Source organism: Pongo abelii, chromosome 8 (assembly GCF_028885655.2).
Source record: "Pongo abelii isolate AG06213 chromosome 8, NHGRI_mPonAbe1-v2.0_pri, whole genome shotgun sequence".
NCBI lineage: Eukaryota > Metazoa > Chordata > Mammalia > Primates > Hominidae > Pongo > Pongo abelii.
Genome location: NC_071993.2, coordinates 109782781 through 109798877, shown reverse-complemented (window position 1 = coordinate 109798877; position 16097 = coordinate 109782781). Strand labels below are relative to the sequence as shown.

General features: G+C 48.5%; 1 protein-coding gene across 4 annotated transcripts in view; it reads right to left on the bottom strand.

Annotated features, from left to right (window-relative positions):
- Positions 1–4307: 4307 nt before the first annotated feature.
- WBP1L (WW domain binding protein 1 like) overlaps positions 4308–16097 on the bottom strand; it is a 76242-nt gene continuing 64452 nt past the window's right edge. For 3 of the 4 annotated variants that reach the window (XM_009245751.3, XM_054521593.2, XM_009245752.3), the window contains 2 exons: positions 10572–10733; positions 4308–7995 (listed from right to left, as the gene is read on the bottom strand). In XM_009245751.3, the coding sequence (XP_009244026.1) occupies positions 7259–7995; positions 10572–10733 (899 nt within the window). In that variant the 3' untranslated portion in view covers positions 4308–7258. 4 annotated transcript variants of the gene reach the window in all.

Sequence of the window (16097 nt, the reverse complement as noted above, 5' to 3'; positions counted from 1 at the left end):
TGGAAACTGTCAACCAACAAAACAATAAAGACAAATTAAATTAAAATATTTTGCTAGGCACAGTGGCTCACGCCTGTAATCCCAGCACTTTGGGAGGCTGAGGCAGAAGGATCATTTGAGCTCAGGAGTTTGAGACCAGCTTGGGCAACATGGCAAAACCCCATCTCTACTAAAAATATGAAAATTAGCCAGGCATGGTGGTGTGTGCCTATAATCCCAGCTACTCAAGAGGCTAAGGCAGGAGAATCACTTCAACCCGGGAGGCGGAGGTTGCCGTAAGCCGAGATTGCACCACTGCACTCCAGCCTGGGTGACAGAGCAAGACCCCATCTCAAAAAATAATAATAATAAAATAAAATAAAATAAAAATAAAATAAAATAAAATAAATGACCTGCTTCTCTCTCCAGTTTGATCTCTTGCTACTTCCCAGAATGCAGTGATACATTTTTCGCAGCTTTCTACATGCCATGCAGAGTCTCCTATTCTAGGCCTCCCATGCTTTTTTGTGCTTTTCAGCACCAGGCACATAGTAAGCACTCAATAGTCTGCAGAAAAAACATTTGCCTAGAATTCCCTTGCACCTTTCTTCACCTGATAAACTCAATTTAGAGGTATCTCCTCCAGGAAGCCTGCCTTAATCCCCTAGTTTGGCTAGATTCTCCTCTGTGCACACATGCTTCGTGGTGCTTTCCATGTGGTACTAAAACTGCCGATGTGCCTTCCTTCCTCTCGAGAATACAATTAGCTCTCCTGAAGAGGAGCCAGGGCCAGGCGTGGTGGCTCCACACCTGTAATCCCAGAACTTTGGGAGGCTAAGACAGGCAGATCACTTGAGGTCAGGAGTTTGAGACCAGCCTGGCCAACATGGTGAAACCCCGTCTCTACCCGAAATACAAAAATTAGCCAGGTGTGGTGGTGCACATCTGTAATCAAAAGTTACTCAGGAGGCTAGGACAGGAGAATCACCTGAACCCGGGAGGCGGAGGTTATAGTGAGCCGAGATTGCGCCACTGCACTCCAGCTTGGGCAACAGAGCAAGACTCTGTCTCAAAAAAAAAAAAAAAAGAGCCAGTCCTAAGTCCTAAGGCATCTTTGAATTCTCACGCCTTGGCACCTGCTAGGTGCTCAGTAAAGGCTCAGCTCTTCAGTGAGGCCACACTTGCCCCCAGGCCAGAACCCAAATCCTCCCAAAACCCACAACCCTTCCCAGCAGGTTCAGCAAGAAGCTACCAACCAAATCCACTTCTCCCTCCTTTTCTGAGTCAAACCCTGGTTTTCGCCCCTGGCTGAAAACAGGAAACTGAAGAATGTGGGGTTTCTTGAAATTCTTGTTCACCAAAAGTACTCTGTTTTGCAGTTCTGGGCATTGGTACTGTCGCCATCTGCACTTGGTCACATGGGGCAATAGAGACAAGCAACGTCATACTTCATTACAGAAATGAGGAACTCAGTGACCCAGCAGCCTGGGGTCCAATGGCATGGTGTCCCCTCTAGACCTGGGCACCCAGGGTACATGCACAGCCTCTGGCAACCAGCCCCTAAGAGTTACACCATTTTGTTTTTGTGCCACTCAGATATTAGCTCAAAGAAGGCAAGAATGATGTACTCCCAGTTCTTTCCCGTGGTTTTAGAACAGAACTGTCTCTAGATGCTAGCATGGCCCTGCTGGGGTTGCCTGAAGGAACCCAACAGTTTAGAAAGAACAAGTCAGCAACCACTCCACTAGTGTCACCGAGGGGCCAGGAACGTCCTCTGCCAGAGGGTCAAAGACAGGGGTGGGGGCATGTCTGGCTAAAACTGGCCTTCAGAAAAAACAGGGCTGACTGCTGGGCAAGCCAGGGCCTAGGGAGGACAACACTCACTTGCCAGCACCCCCAGGGCGCCAGCCCACCAGTGAGCACTCCACTTATGGAGGCAGGAACCCTTTCCTGGAGGGTTCCTAGGATGTGTACTACCTTGCTTTGCCCATCTGCAGTCTTGCTGGGTAGGGGTGTCCTCCCTGGGCAGAAGTAGCAAGCTGTTCTTCAAACAAGGACTTATACCTGGCCGGGTGCAGTGGTCACGCCTGTAATCCCAGCACTTTGGGAGGCTGAGACAGGTGGATCACTTGAGGCCAGGAGTTCAAGACCAGTCTGGGCAACATGACTTACTAAAAATACAAAAATTAGCTGGGCGTCGTGGCAGGCACCTGTAATCCCAGCTACTTGGGAGGCTGAGGCAGGAGAATCACTTGAACTCGGGAGGTGGAGGTTGCACTGAGCAAACATGGCACCACTGCACTCCAGCCTGGGCGACAGAGCGAGATTCCAGCTCAAAAAAAAAAAAAGGACATACCTAAGAGGTCAGTCTTAAGCAGATGGTAAAATGAACAAAGGAACTCTCCTTGTATTAGGAAAGAATCATTGGCCCACAATGACAGATTCTGGCACACTGGTGGCTTCCTCACTACCTAAAATCAGCTCCGAGACCTCTTGCTTGGCATTCAAGACCTCAAACTACCTCCCACTATTCCCTGAAAAGCTCCGAATCTGTACCATTCACTTCACCTCAAATTTAACTTACATTGTTAATTAACTATTTCACACAAGTATGTTTTGTCTTTTTTTTTTTTTTTTTTTTTGAGACGGAGTTTCGCTCTTGTTGTCCAGGCTGGAGTGCAATCGTACAATCTCAGCTCACCACAACCTCCACTTCCTGAGTTAAAGCAATTCTCCTGCCTCAGCCTCCCAAGTAGCTGGGATTACAGTCGCATGCCACCACACCTGGCTAATTTTTTAATATTTTTAGTAGAGACGGGGTTTCTCCATGTTGGTCAGGCTGGTCTCGAACTCCCAACCTCAGGTAATCCACCCGCCTCAGCCTCCCAAAGTGCTGGGATTACAGGCATGAGCCACCACGCCCGGCCATGTTTTGTCTTTCTAACTGTAAGTTCTAGAGGGCAGAGGCCCCATCTTCTATGTCTTTGACATTATCCTGAGCCTCTGACACAGTGCTGGGCAGAAAGTAGGCAACTCCATACATTATACTGTGTGTTAAATTCCAAGGCCAAGCATATACCCCCATGTCTATCATATCAACAAAAAGGATCTCTCAGACTGCTTGCTTTCTTTTAAATGCCATGTTTTGGCTGGGCACAGTGACTTACACCTGTAATCCCAGCACTTTGGGAAACCAAGCCAGTAGGATCACTTGAGCCCAGCCTGGGCAACATAGTTAGACCCTATAGGATCACTTGAGCCCAGCCTGGGCAACATAGTCAGACCCTATCTCTCTCTCTCTCTTTCTCTCTCTCTCTCTCTCTCTCTATATATATATATTTTTTTATACAGGGTCTCGCTCTGTTGCCCAGGCTGGAGTGCAGTGGCGTGATCTCAGCTCACTACAGCCTCCACTTCCTGGGCTCAAGCCATCCTCCCACCTCAGCCTCCCACATAGCTGGGACCACAGGCACACAGCACCACGCCCAGCCGAGTTTTTTATTTTTTGTAGAGATGGGGTTTTGCCATGTTACCCAGACTGGTCTCAAACTCCTGAGCTCAAGTGATCTGCCCAGCTTGGCCTCCCAAAATGCTGGGATTACAGGCGTGAGCCACCTCACCCAGCCCGTCTCTGTTATTTAAAAACTAAAAATAAAAATAAAAAAATAGCTGGGCACAGTGGCTCACGCCTATAATTCCAGGCCAGGGTGGCTAGCCTGTTATCGCAGCACTTTGGGAGCTCAAGGCAGGCAGATCACCTGAGGTCAGGAGATTGAGACCAGCCTGGCCAACATGGTGAAACCTCGTCTCTACTAAAAATACAAAAATTAGCCGGGCGTGGTGATGGGCACCTGTAATCCCAGCTACTCAGGAGGCTGAGGCAAGAGAATCACTTGAACCTGGGAGGTAGAGGCTGCGTGAGCCAAGATCGTGCCACCGCACTCCAGCCTGGGCGGCAAAGTGAGACTGTGTCTCGAAAAAAAGCCATGTTTTAGCAACGGGGTATCTGACAAAATTTGTCTCTGCTTTCTCGGGATCTGATTTTAGCCTGTTTGTGGGACTTTCCAAAGTATTCCAAACATCAGGAACACACCCTGACAGAGAGAGGAGAGGACTCCTCAGGACAGAGTGTGGACCCAGCAGCACTGTCCAGCTGCCCTTAGCCCTGTGGTTTCTTTGGCCCAGGGTTCTATCCTCAACGACTGTGTGACAACCTCTCAGTCTCTGCGTGGAGAAAAGTGCTTGTGGTTTAGGATCTTGAGGTGCAATTCCCTGAAGACTGAGGAAGAAGAAGAGGGAACAAAGTGCAGCAAGAAAGAGCAGTAGCATTTTTGGGATCAATTTTTATTTGGGCTTCTCACAGTGGTTAGAGCCACTCTGTCTTCAGAACAATCACAGCACAGGAAATGCGTCACCGAGACTGCCCAGAAAAGTCTGACCAGCTGAATCTTATTGCTTAAAATACACATATTCACAATAACTGACAAAGGGTAACGTGCCTCACACAGGAATGTGTTCGCATTTGCAAATCTTCTGACTGGCTGTAGCACCAAACCCTCCACCAACCCCGTCTCATTCACATGGAAAACCAGCCTCAGTCACATCTCCCTGGCCCCCTAACAATTCCTTCAGCTCCCTATTAAATCTCTCTCTGAGCAGGGCAGCATCCTGTAGCGGGGACCAAACTGTGACTTGGGAACCAAGCCCAGCTCCGCAGGTTGCATTTCCGTCTTCTCGTGCCTTTAGGGTAGGATGCTGCAGTGAGTCCCACGGTTAACACTTGCCCAGTTCCCCACTCTAACTGGGGAGAGGAACTTGAGAGGGTCAGAACTCATCCATCTGATCTGTTAACTGAAAAAGGATTCATTTTGGTAACACCTGTTCACCTTTGAGACACTTCAGTGAGTTATTTGGGATTCTTTAAAAAAAAAAAAAAAAAAGGTGGAAGGAAAGGCATCTGAGAGCTGTGACACACTCCGGCTACCTCTGGCCACACACCAGCTTGCTTGCGCCTGTTGGACTCACCAGAGGGAGGCAGGCCCTGCGGCTCCTCTAGAGCCTGCAAAGCCTCCTCCTGGCAATACTGGGCAGGGCCGATGTCTGGGCCACAGCTAGTCCAAGCCTGTCATTGAAGACCCAATCAAGCTTCTGTCTGAAATTCCACCTTCTTCTGTCCCAAGTGGTTGTGGACACCCCTGGGGGCTGGTACCGAGGACCAGCAGCAGCCGAGGGAGGCAGACAGGCTCAGAGCACACTTCCATTTATAGGGAACAGAACGCAGGCCTCCGAGTGTCCACGGAGCAATGTGCAAATCGCAGTGATGAGTAGAGTAAAACCTCTACTTCGAGCACAGTATCTCTGGCAAACACAGGGGACTGCAGTCGACAATGCTGCGGAGTACACCCGAGTACACAGTCAGACATTTGTTCGGTAAACAGTAAATGCGTAAGATCAATGACCTTGAGAGGCCTGTCTGTGCTCCAGACGTGTGGTTCACGTGGGGAGAATGGCTGCCACTCAAAGTATCTTCACAGGAAAACAGGGCTTGAGGCTCACACACAACGGACAGACACACATGGCTCACCCAAAAAGTCACTGTGTACGGACTTCACTTTGTTCAACATGGATTTTGGTTTTGTGGAATCCAAATGCAGACACTCGTTTACCTCACAGCCTTGGATTTGTCTGTTTTTGGACATATATATATATATATTTTTTTTTCTTTCTTTCTTTCTTCCATAACATCAATGCTTTGTCTGAATATCATCATCGTTCAAGAGTTGGGGGAAGAAACAGACTCTTCATATGCACAGGGCCGGGTGGGGAATGTTTGTTTTGGCTGTTTGCTGCCTCCATTCAGATTTTCCTATCGCAGCTCAGCTGGTGACCTGAAGCCGAGCAACAGGCACAAGGGTCCCCAGGGCCTTCCGGACGGCTGCTTTCACCTCCTGCCTGGGCCACCGAATCTCTACACAGAAAAATGAGTCACCCGACTCAAAAGGGGTGGGGGCAGAGGCAGGGACAAGGCATGAAAACCACAGATAACCAAGGTATTTCTTCCAAGTGGTCAGTTTAAAACAAACAACCGCCACCAAAAAAAAAAAAAAAAAAAAACCCACAAAAAATATTTATTCAGAATCAAAGACAAAATACTGTGTGACAGCCAGGCTACAGGGGCCCTTTCTCTGGGGCCATCGCTTCCTCAGTCCGCTGTCTGTTTCCTCATACGGAACAGTGAGACGTGAAGGCCCACAGGGCGTGTGCTTGCGATGCAGGCTGACACGGGTCACCTGTGAACACAGACCAAAGGGCAGAGAGGCAGAGAGCTGCACCTCTATCCACTGCTGCGGCTTAGGGCCTCCTGCTCACAGAGGTTCCAAGACAGCCTCCACTCCAGCCTTCACACAAGACATCTTCTGGCTCAACGGCAGCCAGGCTCTTTGAAGGCCAACTTGGGAAAGAGCCACAAACATCATTTTCCAGAAGAGAAATCTTGCCTGCCCACTGGTGAAGTTCTTGTTTTCAGCTGTCTTTTGCTGTTTGTTTTTAAAGGAAAAAAACAAACAAACAAACGAAGAAAAGGCAGTATAATCTTTCACACCAGAACCAGCCTGCGGCCAGCCAGAGCCCGCGGGGAAGAGGCCCCTCAAGGACGCATGGGGTGCATCGATCTTGTCACCTGGAATTTGACAGATCAACAAGCCCCTACCAACCTATCATACAACAGCCCAGCAGCTCTCATCCTCCCACAGGATTAGCTCAATGCTGGCTTGGCAGTCACTGGCAGCCACAGTGACAAGCCCTGGGCCTCTTTGGGCTTCCTTCTTCATCCAGGGCCAAGATGGGCTGCCTCTCCTAGACTGAGACACAGCAACGTTCTCTTAAACTAGAATCAGAGCACAAACCTAATCCATCACCAAGAATCATGTCAGGGCACAGTCCCAGCCTCCTTCCTTGGGGGCTTTTAAAACACATCTCTCTGACCCAAACAGGTAGGTGAGATTTGACTTTAAAGAAAGGAGATGGAGTTAGGGTATGACGAATGAGTCACAGAACCAACTTAGCCCTCCACAACACTGTGCCCTTGTGGAGGAAGAGGCATCCACACCCCGAACTGTACCTGGAGATGGAGGAAGATGCGGGAGAGGAGAAGGAAAACAAACAAAAAGGAACCAACTGGCTGTACTCTGAAAGTCTTTGAAAGTCATTTAATGCTTCTCTCGTGGTTCTCCCCACCCTGGTTGCTTTGCCAAGTTCCTGGGTGCTGGCAGGGCCTGCTCTAGCTGGGGGAGCTGCTGCTCTGGGAGTTGGGAGAGTCCTGCTCGTTGATGGTGTTCAGCAGCAGGCATGCGGGCGGCCGTGGCAGGTGCGGGTGCCCAGGCTCTCGAGCCTGCTCCTCGGAGGGCTGGCAGAGGCCTTCCTCCTCGTCACCAGGGGGCCGCACATGGCAGCTGTCGCAGAAGTCCAGGGGCCCATCCAGAGCATCATCGATGAGCGTGTTGAACTCTTTGAGGTCATCGTCATGGTGGCCCCGGTTGCACACACACACTTCAATGCCCGAGTCACCTGTGAAGCGGCGATGTCTCCCAGGCGTCTTCTCTTTGCTGTCGGGTGCGCCGTGTTCAGAGCTGTCATCTTTCAGCAGCTCCTCCCTACATTCTGCATCCTTGTCCAGGAAGGCCCCCGGGTCCAGCTCCCCCAGGCCAGCCACAGAGCCACTGGGCTCCATCCCCGGGGCTTTGGTGGCTGCTCGTTCAACTGGTAGGTCAGAGGGCTCAGGGTCAGCGATGCTTGGGGGTCTTGTGCTGCTTCTGCTGGGCCCAGACAAGGGGCTGCTCTGTGCCCCCTGGGATCCCCTGGTGGGATCAACGCCCGGGGGACTGCCACCTGCAGGGCCACACTGTGGAGGCAGCAGCTGCTGCTGCTGTAGCTGGAAGGCACTGTATGGTGGGGGAGGAGTTGGAGGTCGGTTCACCACTTCCTCATAAGGAGGTAGTAAATAGTTTGGCAAAAACCCTAAAGTGGGGAGGTAGGAAGGAGAAATTACTGCACTGGTCATTGTTCTAGGGCAGACTGCAAAGCTCCCACTGAACATTTGCATTGTCTTTTCCCACCCCAGAGCACCCACCAAGTGATGGCTCCAGCTCTTGGTTGTGGGCAGAAGAGAGACAGCTGTGAGCAATTCTGCAGCGAGAGAGGGGCAGTTTGGGAAGGGCCTAACCTAACTTCTTGAAATCTGAGAGCCCCTAAAGCTGCTTCGTAGGCAAGGACTTCACGCCTGTTGGGAGTTAAGGCAGAGAATTAGGCAAACATGGTAGATGGCCAAAAAATAACTTCTGCCTGGAATGGACCCATTTCCACATGCACGCAAGTCTCATGTTCTTGCTTAGAATGTGTCCTTCATCCAAGTCCCACAGGCCTCAGGGCCAGGGTCCCTAACTTAAGACTTCTTAACTACTTTTCTTCCTCCTAACCTTCCAAATGCACTATGTAGGGTCTTTTGCTAGGGGGTTAGAAATCCCTGTTGTCTCTAGTGTGGCTGGAGGTGGTCTGGAAACACAAACCAAGCTTCACCTTGACTCAGATCAGGAGCAGATGGGTGACCGGCAAAGGGTGAGGGGCCTCTGCCATCCAAGGCTTATTAAAAACATGCTAGGTGAGTTATCTTTTGAATGTGCTGAATGCCTTATGACACAGATAATTTAATTATAATATAATATTACTAACATTTATTGAGCACTTACTATATGCCAGGCACTGTGCTAAGCACTTAACCCCCCTAGATGTGGAACTGAAATAATGGTGGGCTGTCACAGTGGCTTACGCCTGTAATCTCAGCACTGTGGGAAGCCGAGGCGGGCAGATCACTTGAGCTCAGGAGTTTGAGACCAGCCTGACCAACATGGTAAAACCCCATCTCTACTAAAAATACAAAAATTAGCTGGGTGTGATGGCATGTTCTTGTAGTCCCAGCTACTCGGGAAGCTCAGGCACAAGAATCACTTGAACCCCAGAGGAAGAGGTTGCAGTGAGCCGAGATCACGCCACTGCAGTCCAGCCTGGGTGACAGAGCGAGATTCTGTCTTAGAAAAAAAAAAAAAAAAAAAGAAACAATTGTAAAGAAACCATTGTGAAAGTTTATTTTGTAGAATACACTGTAGACTGGCTTTGGAAAAGTGGCACAGCTGGGCCTCCACTGACCATTTGAGAGGTCACATGTAAGGAGCCCCAGGGAAGTCCGGGAAGTGCTCTTCAGAGAGTCACTAAGTTTCTTGGTGCTCAGAAGTCCCAATGCCACCCCCCTACCCGCCCCTTTCATGGCAGCCTCTGCTCAGGCATATCACACAGAAATAAGCAAAATGGGAGGAATTCAGGCCAATGAACCCCAAGTCTCAATTCATTCACGTTATATACTGACTCCTGACCTCAAATGATCTGCCTGCCTCGGCCTCCCAAAGTGCCGAGCCACCGAGCCCGGTGTGAGCCACCAAGCCCAGCCCACATTTGTTTCAATTCCACATCTAGAAGGACTAGGTGCTTAGCACAGTACCTGGCATATAGTAAGTGCTCAATAAATGTTAATAATTATTGTTCTATTATCTGACTATCTGCCATTAAAGAGAGAGAGAGATGGAGGAATGAAGGGAGAGAGGGAAGAAGGAAGGGAAAGAAAGGAAGGGTAAGAAAGAGGAAGGAAAAGAAAGAGGAAGGGGAGGGGAGGGGAGGGAAAGGAAAAGAGGGGAGGGAAGGGGAGGGGAGGGGCGCGGTGGCTCACGCCTGTAAGCCCAGCACTTTGGGAGGCCGAGACGAGCGGATCACTTGAGGTCAGGAGTTCGAGGCCAGCCTGACTAACATGGAGAAACCCCGTCTCTACTAAAAACACAAAAATTAGCTGGGTGTGGTGGTGCATGCCTGTAATCCCAGCTACTTTGGAGGCTGCGGCGGGAGAATAGCTTGAACCTGGAAAGCAGAGGTTGCAGTGAGCCAAGATTGCGCCACTGCACTCCAGCCTGGGCAACAAGAGAGAAACTCCATCTCAAAAAAAAAAAAAAGAAAGAAAGAGAGACAGAGAGAGAGAGGGAGGGAGGGAGGGAGTATGGGAGTATGGGAGTATGGAAGGAAGGACGGAAGGAAGGACGGAAGGACGGAAGGACGGAAGGAAGGAAGGAAGGAAGGAAGGAAGGGAAGGAAGAGGAGGGAGGGAAGGATGGAAAGGCAGGCAGGCAGGGAAAGAAAGAAAGAGAGAAAGACAGAGAGAAAGAGGGTGGGAGGAAGGAAAGGAGGGAGGAAGTTAGGTAGGTAGGTAGGTAGGTAGGTAGGTGCTAAAGAAGCAGAGATTCAGCCAGAACCCAGCCACTGTGAGCTTTGGAATGGCCCAGTGGCTTCAGGGAACTGCATCCCTAGCACCTGCTCCTCTGTGCTGAAGGAGTGTCCCCTTGTTCCTGTACTTTCAAGACCTTGCTCTACAGAGGGGCAGGGAGAGGACAAACCCCCTATGCCTACAGGGGCCCTGGCCACCAATATTCAGTGTGAGCCCTGGGTCTGTGCACCTGAGCTCCTGAGGGTGGGTATGGGGGCTTGGGTGTACGTACTGAAATAAAATGGCAGCGCTGAGTAATTGTGGGCTTCTCGGTAGGCGATCAGGTTGATTTCATGTTGCCGCTGCTGGGCCTGAAGGCGGTGCTTGGCTCGGCGGTGGTGGCAAACACAGCAGCAGCTCAGGATGATGATGATGGTCCACACCAGCCAGAACCCTGGGGGGTGGGCAAGGCAAGACAGAGAGGCACACAGTGAGTACCAGCCAGAGGGGCAGCTTGCGGAACAGGGAGGTCCCTGGGCAGTGCCCACGTGGTTGAAGCTGGCATGGCTGGGCCTCACCCAGTTAATTTACATTGAAGCCATGTGATCAGTTTTCATAAATGCCTGTGCCAGAGTGAAAGACACATGGGATAGAAGTGGACAGGAATGTAAGAATGATGACAACAGGCCGGGCATGGTGGCTCATGCCTGTAATCCCAGGCCAAGGTGGGTGGATCACTTGAGGTCAGGAGTTCAAGACCAGCCTGGCCAACATGGTGAAACCCCATCTCTACTAAAAATACAAAAATCAGCCAGGTATGGTGGCAGGCGCCTGTAATCCCAGCTACTCAGGAGGCTGAGGCACAAGAATCACTTGAAACCAGGAGACGGAGGTTGTAGCGAGCCAAGATTGCGCCACTGCACTCCAGCCTGGGCGACGGAGCAAGACTCTGTCTCAAAAAAAAGAATGGCTGGGTGCAGTGGCTCATGCCTGTAATCCCAGCACTTTGGGAGGCCGAGGCGTGCAGATCACCTGAGGTCAGGAGTTCAAGACCAGCCTGGCCAACATGGTAAAACCCTGTCTCTACTAAAAATACAAAAATTAGCCAGGCGTGATGGCACGCACCTATAATCCCAGCTACTCAGGAGGCTGAGGCAGGAGAATTGCTTGAACCCAGGAGGCGGAGGCCGCAGTGAGCCGAGATTTCACCATTGCACTCCAGCCTGGGTGAGTGAGACTCCATCACAAACAAAACAAAACAAAACAGAATGATGACAACAAAGCAGGTCTCTCACTCCAGGACACCTCCAGCACCTTGCGGGAAGGCACAAGTGCCAAGGCATCTCTCCAGCACCACTGATGGGTCCCTCCTGTATTATAGGCTTTGTGAGCATTAAATATGCTAACCTTCTGGGATGGTCTCCTCCTCCTCTCTTAAGAGATCTCTGAGAAAATGCTTCACTTTCTTAGTGCCCATCTCCCCTCTCCCCCAACTCAGAAGATCAATACTTGCAAGGGGCCTCAGAGGGGCCCCCCAACAAAAAAAGTCTTAGGAATCTCCTGATAGCATCAAAAAGATCAGGTGCTTTTCTCTATCATGTATGCCTCTGTAATACAAGAATCACTAAAGTTGGAGGTGGAAAAATTCTAATTGCCTCAGGTCCATCTCCTCCCTAGAGAGTGTAAATGATTTCCTCTGCTCTCGACATAATCCTAATCGGGTACAATTCCATCTCCCACTGCCACAATCTACTCTCCCTCCCTTTGGCCTGCCCTTGCAGTAGATGCAGGGCCATTAGCAGCCGCTTCTTCCTCCCTGCTCCAGGGAAGGGTGGCAGAACAGAGGCCAAGCCCCACAGCGCTTTATTTCCCTCTGTGCTGTCTCTGGGATCATACTCAGAGAATCTCAGCAAACCCCAATATAAGACCTCCTCTCCAATTTTTAAATGTGTGGCACAAAAGGCTTTTAAACTTTTTTTTAAATTAATGAGGAATTTTGCTTTTCACATACACACACATACACATACACGCACGAGGGGGAAAGAACAGAAAGGAAAACAAAAATAATGACATCTTTAAATGACAGAATAAGAAATTTAAATTTTCTTCTTTTGATTATTTTCTTTCAAATTATAAAACTAGAAACAAATTAATTTTCTTTTTTTCTGAGACAGGGTCTTGCTCTGTCACCCAGGATGGAGTACAGTGGTGCGATCACAGCTCAACCGAAGCCTCAACCTTCTGGGTGCAAGCTGTCCTCCCACCTCCACCTTCTGAGTAGCTGGGACTATAAGCACACGCCACCAAGCCTGGCTTTCTCACTGTGTTGCCCAGGCTTGTCTTGAACCCTGGGATCAAGGGATCCTCACGTCTCAGCCTCCCAAAGTGCTAGGATTACAGGTGTGAGCCACCGCACCCGGCCAAAACAAATTAAATTTTTAAAATATCTATGACTAATTTTACTTTGGCTAGCTTTTTTTTTTTAATCAATAATTTCTGGGTAGGTTTTTAAATTCCTCTAGGAATATGGCTATACAATGAAATAATATGAATCATTAAAAAATTACTCACATAATATTATTTTTGACATACAAAGAGTTTCTGATATTAACTGAAAAAAAGCAGATGACAAAATAAAATATGATCCTAACTTTTGCTTAAAAAAAGTACGTATGGCCGGGCGCAGGGGCTCACACCCTGTAATCTCAGCACTTTGGGAGGCCAAGGTGGGCGGATCACGACGTCAAGAGATCGAGACCATCCTGGCCAACGTGGTGAAACCCCATCTCTACTAAAAATAAATACAAATATTAGCTGGGCATGGTGGCACACACCTGTAGTCCCAACTACTTGGGAGGCTGAGAATCGCTTGAACCCAGGAGGGGAGGTTGCAGTGAGCTGAGATCACGCCACTGCACTCCAGCCTGGCAACAGAGTGAGATTCAGTCTTAAAAAAAAAAACATATATACATGGACAGAAAAAGGAGGGGTATGGTCAGGAAGCTCTAACCATGGGGTAACTCTGGATGACAGATAGTACTTGCTCCTTTGTTCTTTGCTTACCTCTATTTCCTAATTTTTCTAAGATGGACATGTACTTCTCTGCAGTAGAAAGAATATTTTTTTCTCAACTAAAAATGTATCAAAGGAATAATTTTAAGATGAGTTGTTACTAAATGAGAATAGATAATATTGTCTGTTCTCTACTCTTGAAAAACTTCCATTGTTTTCCATTCCAAATGCTATGTGTATTTTTTATCACTGCTTTGTAATTATAAATTTGTGTTTAAAATTTTAATAGTAGTTCCACATGTATCTCTTGTCAGAATGAGTTAAATCAAGTTAACCTTGTTTAAAAAAAGAAGAAAATGCCTCCCTCCCCCACAAAACAGACTTGTAAAAATGAACAAATCCTTGATGTTTTTCCCCCTTATTTGTATATACACAATTTTCCAAAAGACTCCTTGGAATTTAGGGTGTGGCTTCTGGCGACAGCTCTTTCTCTGTCCCCCTGGGATGCCCCCATTGAATCTCCCCACAAAGCTGCCCTCCACCAAGTGGGGCAGGACGGTGACATGCCCCCCAGCCCCGGCAGGCTGGCAGTACCATTCCACGGCACTTAATTGCTTTCAGTAGGTATCACTGTTCAACCAAACCTTCATGCTGCAGCCTTGCAGCAAGAGAACAGACAGAGGATTTTTTTCCCTGTTACCCATCAGCAGACAGGAAAATCCATTCCTAACAAGAGACCATAAAGTGAACTTAGAAGTCTCCTTTTTGGTCTTTCCCGGTTCACTAGTCAAACTTGCTTAACTTACGTTTCTTTCTTTATGAATGCTGGCTGACTTAAGAGTAGACACTGGCAGAGGAACCCTCGGAGAAGGGTGGAGAGGCTGGAAAGGAGTTATGGAGGTGAAACTGGCTACAGACGCAGTTTGATAACATCTCCTAGGGTTGTTGGGGTGGACACTCTGCTTAAGAACCTGGCTGCATGTGTATTTTGGAGTGAAGTCTAAATTATTCTGGGCTGACAACCATTTTGTATTACCTATACTTCTCTTACTTTCTCAGTGTAATCTCATAGTCCATTATACTTCTGTGCTACTTTATAACTTTTTTTTTTTTTAATTTATTTTTTGAGACAGGGTCTCATTCTGTCGCTTAGGCTGGAGTGGCAAGGGAACTCGGCTCACTGCAACCTCCGCCTCCCAGACTCACGTGATTCTTGTGCCTCAGCCTCCTGAGTAGCTGCAACTACAGGTGCGTGCCACTACACCCATCTAATTTTTTTTTTTTTTTTAATAGAGACAGGGTTTCACCATGTTGGTCAGGCTGGTCTCAAAATCCTGAGCTCAAGTGATCCACCCGCCTCAGCCTCCCAAAGTGCTGGGATTACAGGTGTGAGCCACCGTGCCCGGCCAATTTTTTTTTAACTTATTTTTAAGAGACAAGGTCTCGCTGTCACCCAGGGTAGAGTGCAGTGGTGTGAATGCAGCTCACTGCAGCCTTGATCTCCTGGGCTCAGGTGATCCTCCTGCTCTGGCCTCCTGAGTAGCTGGGACTACGGGCATGCACCACCACACTCGGCTAATTTTGTTGTTGTTGTTGTTGTTGTTGAGATGAGGTCTCACAAGGTTGCCCAGGCTGGTCTCAAGCAAACTCCGGTCTCAAGCAATCCTCCTGCCTCATCCTCCCAAAGTGCTGGGATTACAGGTGTGAAATACCGCAGATGGCCAAACTTTAAAATTTTAAAAGTACATTCTCCCATTAGATAATCAGCACCTGCTTGGCGCAGTGGCTCACAACTAAAATCCTAGCTACTTGGAAGGCTGAGATGAGAGGATTGCTTCTTGTGAGGTCAGCCTGGGTAACACAGCGAGACCCCATCTCTAAAAAAAAGATAGCCAGCATCTAACTCTACTAGTTTTTTACCTGGCCACCAGTCATTTTTTCAATACTTCTCTAAAGGTAAACCAACTTCTAACTTTTATACTGCAATATATATGATCTATTTCACAGCTTTTACAATTTTTTAAAAAAAATAATTAAAAAAATTTTTGAGACAGGTATTACTCTGTCACCCAGGCTGGAGTACAGTAGAGACCAGAACTCACTACAGCCTCCAACTCCTGAGCTCAAGGGATCCTCCCACTTTAGCCTCTCTAGTAGCTAGGACTACAGGTGCACATCACACCTGGCTAATTTCTTAATTTTTTGTAGATATAGGGGGGTGCTCACTTTGTTGCCCAGGCTGGTCTCAAACTCCCGGCTTCAAGTAATCCTCCCATCCTGGCTCCCAAAGTGCTAGGATTACAGGTATGAGCCACCACACCTGGCCAACATGGTTGTTTTTGTTTTGTTTTGTTTTGTTTTGTTTTCCCCATTTTAAAGAAAATCGCATGCATTGGTTTTCATGTTCGCCAAGTATTTCTGCTTCTTCTCCTTCTAGGCATGTGGGTAGGCTTGAACTTTCTGACCCCCTTGTGACTGGGTGAGGCTTTGGGACTAAGTCTAACTAATGAATTGAGATTGGCTGTGATATATGTCACTTAGAGGCCAAAATGTGTCTTGCTAATATGAGACCCTCCATTAGTCTCCTTCCGTTTTGGCAACTGGCAACATCCCAGATGGTGATTTCACATCAGTCTGGGTCCCAGAAGATGGTGAAGTGGAAACAAAACTCTCATCCAACCTTTGATGGACATACAGTGTGAGTGAGGAATAAACCTGCTGTTTCAGGTCACTAGGATTTTGGACTTGCTTGTTCCTGTGGCACAACTTAGCCTATCCTGACTACTGCAGTGTGATTACAAGTTTT